This window comes from Saccoglossus kowalevskii, chromosome 13 (genome assembly GCF_978046115.1).
Source record: "Saccoglossus kowalevskii chromosome 13, keSacKowa6.1, whole genome shotgun sequence".
NCBI lineage: Eukaryota > Metazoa > Hemichordata > Enteropneusta > Harrimaniidae > Saccoglossus > Saccoglossus kowalevskii.
In genome coordinates this window covers 32,963,333-32,975,391 of record NC_140653.1, presented here as the reverse complement: position 1 = coordinate 32,975,391, position 12,059 = coordinate 32,963,333, and the positions used below count along the sequence as shown (strand labels likewise).

The window sequence follows — 12,059 nt, the reverse complement described above, 5'->3', positions numbered from 1 at the left end:
TCCCTACAATTATAATTTGTCTGATAAGAGTTGTCTTTTAGATTAATTTGTTCATAGAAACATGTCTTTATTATCTTGAAATGTATTGACTCCAGCAAGAAAGATAATCCAGACATGTCTAGATTATACAACATAGTGTAAAATAAATAAAGAAAAATAAAGAGAGAAACAATATATCTGTATAGTGCATTTGTGTCATCACTGAGTTCATCTCATTGTAAGAATATACTATATTTTAGATTAATTCATACTTCCAGAAGATGTCGCTCATATTTAATTTATTATATCCCCAGAATAATATGTACATCCATAAAAGTACTACGTACCATATGGTAGCAGAACCCATATTCCGATAAATACTTAGTATAAAATAAACTCAGTATATCATTTTTCAACATAGAACGCGTAATCCATAAAAATATGCACTGCCACTGAATATGTAATCTTCGATCTTGTATTTATTGACGACTTCAATTTTTCCTTCATCCACCAATTTTCGGTATGTTTTCCCCTCCAGCAACTCGATGAACCGTCCATTTACTAAACCACAAATCAAACCATCTGAAACAATACAAGCAAGTACCAGAAGGCTTACTTTGTGAATACCATACCATACCATGTGTATGTGAACCATACAGTGTTGTGTAGATTTTTTCTGAAATCAGCAAAAAATACTGGAATACATACATGATATTGGTTTAAAATGTTTTGTTATATTTTATATATTCGTGTATGTGTAGCAAATTAAGCGCATTAAAGAATATATGTGACTTGAACACATACTTTTTTTAACAATTCTTGTCCATTCATTTAGAACGCTATCATCCAAATGACCAGGTACGAAACAACCACATGTAATTATGGCATCATATGCATCTGCACTCAACAACAAACATGATAAAAACAAAAGTGAAAATTAGAGTTTAAAACATAATGCGCAATACACTCATAATACATATAATACATGTCATGTACAGGTGATAGCAACCGATACTTAATTTGGATATTTTGCTATGATTTATTTCTACTTTACATAACTGTATATTTATTACCTTTCTTAATGCCTTCAATTGGTTCTCCACTCAGTTTGGCACACATTATGTTTTTGTATACACCTTTCTCACGTGCAATCTTTAAACAAGTTTCCGACATATCTATTGCATCCACATTGTCATAGCCAATACGACGAAGCTGTAGAACACAATGGTTTAGGGTGTGCTTTGGTCGCTTAAAAAAGAGGTCCGGGCAATCAACTCAATGCAATTGGAAACCATTGAACATGAATTAAAACAGCGATAGCGTAATAACTGATCGTTTTTTTCGAATTATATTTTTAAAGAAATATGTCACTAGTGCCAATATGCAACTAGTGCTAATTTGTAAACGACGGATGGGAAATTTTACGGAGGGCGTTATCTATCTAGTTTTGTCAAGCGAACCTCGGATATTAAGATACAAGATGACAACTAACTGACGTCGCCATCCTGAGTGGTTAATTGTGATTTTATGTGTCATTTCCTATAATAGTGCGTGTTGTGTATCATAATTGTTTTCTCCTCGAATCACGTGACCGACAGAATGGCGACAACTAGACCTTAGTTTTCATATGGTACAATATTTGCCATGCGTGTGGTCGCATTATTTTGGTAAGATTTGGGCATCTTTATGCGGTTATATTTAAAAAAACTGTAATCACACTGCTTTAATCATGATGGATATATTTTGTAATGCCGCTGAATGTTCGTTTTTTTATACAGTTCATCATTATTTATGAGTTTCTCTATCGTTTTCTCATCGGGTAAAAAGTTGAGTACATGTTTTATAAATACAACGAATTGGTGTTTAAATATAGACTTCCATAATACCACTTAATTCTCAACCCGTTTTTGTATACAATTACAGCGCAGTTTGTTTGGTAAATTTTGTGCTTAATACTCAATAAAACTTACTTCTTCACCAACCAGTCCAGTTCCAGCTCCACAGTCGAGAATTTTTGAATTCCGGTTGATGATTATCTTGGAGAAACATTCTGCAACAGCATGCTGTCCAGGGAACTCATTCGCAAGAAACTAACAAAATACAATGTTTCTAATAGTTAATTCACTATTCCTCGGCTATTATGTTTATGATAGGAATTTGCTTTGCTGAAACTTTCCTTAATTATTTTTAGGAATTGACGAAATTCCGTGTGTACACCAATGATAATTTTCAATAAATAACTTTAATAAATATGATTTGACTTGATAAAATTAAATTACTGTATTATTTCACAGTGTTGAAAACGGAAAATCAGTATCTTTAGTGCTAGTTGTATGGGTGTTCAGTATCACATCCAAAATGTCCGCCAAATTATAGTCATTGTTTTTTATATATGTTGCTTGCTTTTTGTCATTTATTTCACATAGCCTTTCAACCAGCAACATAATTTATAAATATTTCCACATGTTTTAAGCATACATCCTTGGTATTAATTTCTCCGGTCTAAAATGTCATATCACCTTTTATACCTGTGTACACGTGGATACAAAAATTTATGCTTTCAAGTTGTGGTTTTTTGGCGTTTTCCAAGAGGATCGTCTTTTATTCGCAACAGTTTGGAACATATCGGATTTTTAGACGTTTTATGATTGTTTAGTATCTCTAGTAATTTTATGACTCCTTTTGTATTGTAAATTTATGTAGGATAGAATAAATTTCTAATTGCACTGTTGTTTACGTAGATCAATATATGTGAATATTAATTATCGAATCTCCATACAGATTAACTTTTTCAATTTAAACTTCGAAAAATTTAGATTAAAATGATGTACATGCATGCTGTCTTTGGGTTGACATATCTGTATATCGAATATTCTACAAATGTGTAGCATGTTGATAAATTATAGAGTATCTACGAATATTAATTTACTAACAAATATAGGCAGTACCATACAGTAAAAAGTAGAAAGCTGTAATAATTATAAACGTTTCATTAACATACATTTTTAGAAGACAAATTTGTATTAGAATTCAAATTGACAAATTAGGAAATTGTATTATGATATCATCGTTAGTTATAATTAATATTAATGAGATAGTTCAACATTATCCAACATTATCCATTATTGTGTTTAACTGTTGATACAATCGCTTGAATGAAAATTGTTGATCGGTATTAACATATGTTTTTGTAAATAAGCAAATACACAGATGTATGGCTTTGCTATACAAGATCTACATTAGCATAAACCGTTGTAAGTTGTAATAAATTGTAGTTTAAGTCACAATATAATTAAAATAGACTTTTACGTAGATGAATTTGCAATAAATCAAACAAATCAAACAAATAAACAAATAATGTAAGCAACATATGTCAACGTGGAACGCATATACATAGTATATGCGTGTGTTCACGTCACGCCACATCACATCACAAACCCACATCCCATTCACTGCCGATCAAATCATAAGTATAAGTGATGGCATGACTTACTTTGTCGTAATGTGTTCCATATTATTCATAAAGATTGTAAATGTCCTTTGGTTTAGTTTCGGGATGATATACAATATCTATAAATATCTTTCTAACACACACCTCCGATTGTTGCGCCATCTAACTTGTAAATGATAACGGACATAATTATTTGTCATTGCATATTTTAACCTTATTTTAATATCACTATTTCTCCACATATTCGATACAATGTCTCACTACTGTCTAACTGGTATACATTTCCCGGTGTATACACTTAGCTAGGGATTGTAGTACATATGCGTATTTGTCAACGAGACACTTTATTGTTAGTACTACCAGTAAACCAATGTTTAATGGCTGGCCTTGTGGTTAAATAAAAAAACAATTTTAAGTAGCAATATCAGGAAAAATGGTAATGACACAAAAAAAAACTAATTCCTTAACATAAACAGTGGAATTATCAGTTATATTGAAATTATAAATGAAATAAATGATGAATGGAATAAAGAAAAGAACAACAGGAAATAATAAAATGACCAGTTGTAACAGTGCAATAATATATATTTAATAGATACAATGCCCAAGAATCTGTTGATAGAATAGAAGACGAAATACATAAATTATAAATAACCTATGACATAATGGAAGAACACGGTATGGAAGAACAAAATGAATCTGAATGCAACAAACTTAACAAAATGAATCTGAATGCAACAAACTTAACAAAATGAATCTGATTGCAACAAACTTAACAAAATGAATCTGAATGCAACAAACTTATCACAATATATGTAGGAAGTAACTGTTGACAATTGAAGAGCATTTGTTTTATATGCTTGGTACAGCGTATAAGAAAATTAAAACGGAATTCAATTAATGCAGTTACATTAACTAAAATGAAAAGACAAGTTTATAGCTTTGGTAATGTGCATGTATGTACGAGTTGCTGACCATTATGAAATTACAAGCAATGTTTTGTTTGAATCTTTATTTTTTTAGTTCTTAAAAGCCACCGGCTCATTTCACAATAAACATAAAATAAATACATACGTAATACTTTCCTGAGGTCAAAAGTCACCTCATGTTAATACATTCTTGTCTCAGAATTTGTGCTTTATGTACAAACATTGCTAATTTTGTAATTATTTGGTCAGATTTATTTGACATAATGGAATAACAATTTTCTAATGTTGGATAAGTATATGTCCATGAGGGTAATACATTTTTACTAATGTTTTCATGCATAGGGCATTTTAAAACGAAGTGGGATTCATCATCTATTTCAAGGGATTAATATAGTTTACATATTCTCTGTTTTACATCCAGTACCATCAATCTTCCCTGTTCTATTTCTAGCCTATGACTAGAGCACCTGATACAAGCAAGAGCACTTTTTAATTTATCAGTTTCTACAAAATACAAATATACTTCTGGGTGAAATGAAGTTTTGATATTTCGATATGTCCGCAGCTTTTCGTTTGAGACAACATCATTCCACCATTCTTGCTCTTAAATAAATCAGATGCTCTGGTCATAAATAGGTGTAAAATTGCATCAAAGTCTACTGGTCCCTGCCATAGCCATACCTCCCCAAACCCATGCACAGATAATAGATATTTTACTTGTGTTGCCCAAGATTCCCTATCATTATTATCAAGTAAAATAGCCAAATCATATGCTTGTCTAGTGACTCTATTTTTCTAAATTTTTTAGTAGTTTAAATTTGAGACATTTCTTATATGTATGCAAGAAAATTGGAAACCTGTCAAACATTCTCTCAAAACTACTTCATCGGGTGTTGATGATTTTACCCCCCAAAATGCTTCACAGTATTTTAGCTTTCCATCACCTGGTATTTACTATGCCCCCATATTTCAGCCCCATAGCTTAAAACCGGCAAACTATACGATCAAATAATTTAAAATAATCTTGGTGAGGCAAGCTCCCAGTTTTTCTTATCATACGAAAAATTGCGTACATGGCCTTTCGCGCTTGTTGTGTAAGTGTTGTTACTGCTTTGCCCCGAGTGTTTCTACTTGAAATAGGTAAACCCAAATATTTATAGTACCCAACGGTATTTACAGGATTGCCATTTAGAAACCATTTTCACTCCTTTTTAAGTTTGCCAACGTCTAAAAACTATAATTTGCGTTTTAGTCATATTTACTGCCATTTACCACGTTGAGCAAAAAGAGTCTAATATTGCCAAAAGTCTCTGCAGCCCTATAGTCACTAAGTATCGCAACATCATCAGCATACAAGAGTGAGAATAAATTAATCAACTCTTGTGTAATTTGTATAGCCCGATATCCTGAATTTTCCAGCATACTATTTAGTTCATTTATAAAAAGTGAGAAGAAAAAGGCGCTAAGCATACACCCTTGTCTTTCACCAGCATTACATGGGAAATAATTTGTTATACCATACTGGCACTTCATACATGATTTGACTTCTTTATTCATATATTTTAAAATTTTCAACATTTTCCCACCAACGCCCTCAATGCAAAATCTATACATCAGTAAGTTGTGATTAACTGAATCAAACGCCTTGCTGAAGTCAACAAACACACAGTAGAACCGTCCTTTTGATTTACTTAAATATTTCTGTACCATAACATGAAGAGTGAAAATATTGTCAACGGTACAATGACCCTTTCTAAAACCTGCTTGGGACTCTGTGACACACTCAATAGAGTCTGCCAGTTTACCAGCCTTTTATTCAAAATGTTTTGTCTGGTTTAATGAAAGGCAAATTCTGGTGTAGAGGATACACCCCCTCCCCCCAGTGCCGATGATGATAACACATTTTGACATGCGCATTATTATAGTGCTCCTCGTTAAAGAATAAATAGATGAATGACGTAGAGAGATTAAATATTGTGCTAGATGCGTTGAGAAACTATACCCGGTTATTGAACAAATAACATGGTGGAGGATATATCCATTGAATAGACTGAATTATAAAGCAGTGACCGTTTCAGAATTGGCACTGTTAGTGTATACGAATTTAATGTTAATTGTAAATACTTTTCAATGTATAAACTAGGGCGGAATGTCATTTGTATTTTCTAGACTATCATCTGTTTGAAAGACCGATTGTGTGTAAATGAGGGATGTAGATGAACGCTGGTAGAAAAGGGCGAATTAGTGATTTCTTCTTTCAAATTCTCATATAATTTCTAATTTAGATTATTCTCAAATTCCTCAACACAATTACCCATTGGTGTACAAGTAGGTTAAATACGAAGTTAAATATTAGAAATTTCGTAAGATGTTTCTATGAACGACGTTTTCTGAGACTTACCGTATGTCACTTGAATGCAATATTACCTTTTGATTACTATTGTGATGGGTAGATTGACCTCTCTGGACTGAACCATTTTAACGAAGAGGGATTTTTCATCACGAGGTATTATTATTACTAGTAAATATGTGCCACATTTCCACTTTTTCGAAAACATGAAATAATGATTCATCTTAATTGCACAGCGAACACTTTCTACTTGTATTGATAACTATTTGTATATTTACCCATCTCGATTTGAAGAACAGGGCTGATTATCCTTATTATTTTAACAATTGTGTATTATTAGTGATATGTATTTTTCAATAGTATTTAAAGTGAAACTATGTCAGATTACAGAAGGCATTGCCAATGATCACAGTTTGAAAGATTTATACACAAATTAACACGTTAAATAATTCTTTATATCAAAAGCTTTCAATTTCAATTTATTCTGCCTCAGTTTTGAATATTTTCAAACTATGACATTAAAACGAAAACATTTCTGTGATAGTGATAACATATCGACGTGTAGATTGGCATTAAGTTGTGTTCATAGATCAGTTTATTTGATCAAATATGACATTCAGAAATATAACTGCAAGCAGTAATCAGGGTGGCAACAAGTAGCTATGGTATAACAATCATACATATTTAATGAAACCAAGACCACACATTTGATATATTAGTCATATATATTGTCTGACAACACAATTATAGACATATATTAATTGGTTCATTTATGTACGTGGTGGTACACAGGATATCTTTGGGACACCTATAAATTGGTTCATTTATGTACATGGTGGCACACAGGATATCTTTGGAACACATATAAATTGGTTCATTTATGTACGTGGTGGTACACAGGATATCTTTGGGACACCTATAAATTGGTTCATTTATGTACGTGGTGGTACACAGGATATCTTTGGGACACATATAAATTTGTTCATTTATGTACGTGGTGGTACACAGGATATCTTTGAGACACCTATAAATTGGTTCATTTATGTACGTGGTGGTACACAGGATATCTTTTAGACACATATAAATTGGTTTATTTATGTACGTGGTGGTGCTCAGGATATCTTTGGGACACGTATAAATTGGTTCATTTATGTACGTGGTGGTACACAGGATATATTTGGGACACCTATAAATAGGTTCATTCATGTACGTGGTGGTACACAGGATATCTTTGGGACACCTATAAATTGGTTCATTTATGTACATGGTGGTACACAGGATAGCTTTGGGACACATAAATTGGTTCATTTATGTACGTGGTGGTACACAGGATATCTTTGAGACACCTATAAATTGGTTCATTTATGTACGTGGTGGTACACAGGATATCTTCGGGACACCTATAAATTGGTTCATTTATGTACGTGGTGGTACACAGGAAATCTTTGGGACACCTATAAATAGGTTCATTCATGTACGTGGTGGTACACAGGATATCTTTGGGACACCTATATATAGGTTTATTTATGTACGTGGTGGTACACAGGATATCTTTGGGACACCTATAAATTGGTGCATTTATGTACATGGTGGTACACGGGAAATCTTTGGGACACCTATAAATTGGTTCAATCATGTACGTGGTGGTACACAGGATATCTTTGGGACACCTATAAATAGGTTCATTTATGTACGTGGTGGTACACAGGATATCTTTGGGACACCTATAAATTGGTTCATTTATGTACATGGTGGTACACAGGATATCTTTGGGACACCTATAAATAGGTTCATTTATGTACGTGGTGGTACACAGGATATCTTTGGGACACCTATAAATTGGTTCATTTATGTACGTGGTAGTACACTGGATATCTTTGGGACAAATATAAATTGGTTCATTTATGTACATGGTGGTACACAGGATATCTTAGGGACACCTATAAATTGGTTCATTTATGTACATGGTGGTACACAGGATATCTTTGGGGCACCTATAAATTGGTTAATTTATGTACGTGGTGGTACACAGGATATCTTTGGGACACCTATAAATTGGTTCATTAATGTACGTGGCGGTACACAGGATATCTTTGGGACACCTATAAATTGGTTCATTTATGTACATGGTGGTACACAGGATATCTTTGGGACACCTATAAATTAGTTCATTTATGTACGTGGTGGTACACAGGATATCTTCGGGACACCTATAAATTGGTTCATTTATGTACGTGGTGGTACACAGGAAATCTTTGGGACACCTATAAATAGGTTCATTCATGTACGTGGTGGTACACAGGATATCTTTGGGACACCTATATATAGGTTTATTTATGTACGTGGTGGTACACAGGATATCTTTGGGACACCTATAAATTGGTTCATTTATGTACATGGTGGTACACAGGAAATCTTTGGGACACCTATAAATTGGTTCAATCATGTACGTGGTGGTACACAGGATATCTTTGGGACACCTATAAATAGGTTCATTTATGTACGTGGTGGTACACAGGATATCTTTGGGACACCTATAAATTGGTTCATTTATGTACATGGTGGTACACAGGATATCTTTGGGACACCTATAAATAGGTTCATTTATGTACGTGGTGGTACACAGGATATCTTTGGGACACCTATAAATTGGTTCATTTATGTACGTGGTAGTACACTGGATATCTTTGGGACAAATATAAATTGGTTCATTTATGTACATGGTGGTACACAGGATATCTTAGGGACACCTATAAATTGGTTCATTTATGTACATGGTGGTACACAGGATATCTTTGGGGCACCTATAAATTGGTTAATTTATGTACGTGGTGGTACACAGGATATCTTTGGGACACCTATAAATTGGTTCATTAATGTACGTGGCGGTACACAGGATATCTTTGGGACAGCTATAAATTGGTTCATTTATGTACATGGTGGTACACAGGATATCTTTGGGACACCTATAAATTGGTTCATTCATGTACGTGGTGGTACACAGGAAATCTTTGGGACACCTATAAATTGGTTCATTTATGTACATGGTGATACACAGGATATCTTTGAGACACCTATAAATTGGTTCATTTATGTTCATGGTGGTACACAGGATATCTTTGAGACACCTATAAATAGGTTCACTTATGTACGTGGTGGTACACAGGATATCTTTGGGACACCTATAAATTAGTTCATTTATGTACGTGGTGGTACACAGGATTTCTTTGGGACACCTATAAATTGGTTCATTTATGTACGTGGTAGTACACTGGATATCTTTGGGACAAATATAAATTGGTTCTTTTATGTACATGGTGGTACACAGGATATCTTAGGCACACCTATAAATTGGTTCATTTATGTACATGGTGGTACACAGGATATCTTTGGGACACCTATAATTTGGTTCATTAATGTACGTGGTGGTACACAGGATATCTTTGGGACACCTATAAATAGGTTCATTCATGTACGTGGTGGTACACAGGATATCTTTGGGACACCTATAAATAGGTTCATTTATGTACGTGGTGGTACACAGGATATCTTTGGGACACCTATAAATTGATTCATTTATGTACATGGTGGTACACAGGATATCTTTGGGACACCTATAAATAGGTTCATTCATGTACGTGGTGGTACAAGGATATCTTTGGGACACATATAAATTGGTTCATTTATGTACGTGGTGGTACACAGGAAATCTTTGGGACACCTATAAATTGGTTCATTTATGTACATGGTGGTACACAGGATATCTTTGAGACACCTATAAATAGGTTCACTTATGTACGTGGTGGTACACAGGATATCTTTGGGACACCTATAAATTAGTTCATTTATGTACGTGGTGGTACACAGGATATCTTTGGGACACCTATAAATTGGTTCATTCATGTACGTGGTGGTACAAGGATATCTTTGGGAACCTATAAATTGGTTCACTTATGTACATGGTGGTACACAGGATATCTTTTAGACACATATAAATTGGTTAATTTATGTACGTGGTGGTGCACAGGATATCTTTGGGACACATATAAATTGGTTCATTTATGTACGTGGTGGTACACAGGATATATTTGGGACACCTATAAATAGGTTCATTCATGTACGTGGTGGTACACGGGATATCTTTGGGACACCTATAAATTGGTTCATTTATGTACGTGGTGGTACACAGGATATCTTTGGGACACATATAAATTGGTTCATTTATGTACGTGGTGGTACACAGGATATCTTTGGGACACCTATAAATTAGTTCATTTATGTACATGGTGGTACACAGGATATCTTTGAGACACCTATAAATTGGTTCATTTATGTATGTGGTGGTACACAGGATATCTTTGGGACACCTATAAATAGGTTAATTCATGTACGTGGTGGTACACAGGATATCTTTGGGACACCTATAAATTGGTTCATTTATGTACATGGTGGTACACAGGAAATCTTTGGGACACGTATAAATTGGTTCATTCATGTACGTGGTGGTACACAGGATATCTTTGGGACACCTATAAATTGGTTCATTTATGTACATGGTGGTACACAGGATATCTTTGGGACACCTATAAATTGGTTCATTCATGTACATGGTGGTACACAGGAAATCTTTGGGACACCTATAAATTGGTTCATTTATGTACATGGTGGTACACAGGATATCTTTGGGACACCTATAAATTGGTTCATTTATGTACGTGGTGGTACACAGGATATCTTTGGGACACCTATAAATTGGTTCATTTATGTACATGGTGGTACACAGGATATCTTTGGGACACCTATAAATAGGTTCATTTATGTACGTGGTGGTACACAGGATATCTTTGGGACACCTATAAATTGGTTCATTTATGTACGTGGTAGTACACTGGATATCTTTGGGACAAATATAAATTGGTTCATTTATGTACATGGTGGTACACAGGATATCTTAGGGACACCTATAAATTGGTTCATTTATGTACATGGTGGTACACAGGATATCTTTGGGACAACTATAATTTGGTTCATTAATGTACGTGGTGGTACACAGGATATCTTTGGGACACCTATAAATAGGTTCATTCATGTACGTGGTGGTACACAGGATATCTTTGGGACACCTATAAATAGGTTCATTTATGTACGTGGTGGTACACAGGATATCTTTGGGACACCTATAAATTGAATCATTTATGTACATGGTGGTACACAGGATATCTTTGGGACACCTATAAATAGGTTCATTCATGTACGTTGTGGTACAAGGATATCTTTGGGACACATATAAATTGGTTCATTTATGTACGTGGCGGTACACAGGATATCTTTGGGACACCTATAAATAGGT

At 34.1% G+C, this 12,059-nt stretch overlaps 1 protein-coding gene across 2 annotated transcripts; it reads right to left on the bottom strand.

Annotated features, from left to right (window-relative positions):
- Window positions 1–263: 263 nt before the first annotated feature.
- Window positions 264–6,812, bottom strand: LOC144360354 (uncharacterized). Of its 2 annotated transcripts, none has more exons than XM_085506801.1 (6): window positions 6,761–6,812; window positions 3,473–3,596; window positions 1,950–2,069; window positions 1,053–1,191; window positions 784–876; window positions 264–561 (listed from the first exon to the last, which is right to left on the bottom strand). In XM_085506801.1, exons 4-6 carry the CDS (start codon window positions 1,150–1,152, stop codon window positions 392–394), a joined length of 363 nt encoding a protein of 120 aa, XP_085362927.1. In that variant the 5' UTR covers window positions 1,153–1,191; window positions 1,950–2,069; window positions 3,473–3,596; window positions 6,761–6,812; the 3' UTR covers window positions 264–391. The 2 variants fall into 2 exon arrangements, with proteins under 2 accessions (XP_085362927.1, XP_085362926.1); XM_085506800.1 differs by having other exon boundaries at window positions 3,473–3,592; window positions 6,761–6,810.
- Between the last annotated feature and the right edge of the window lie 5,247 nt (window positions 6,813–12,059).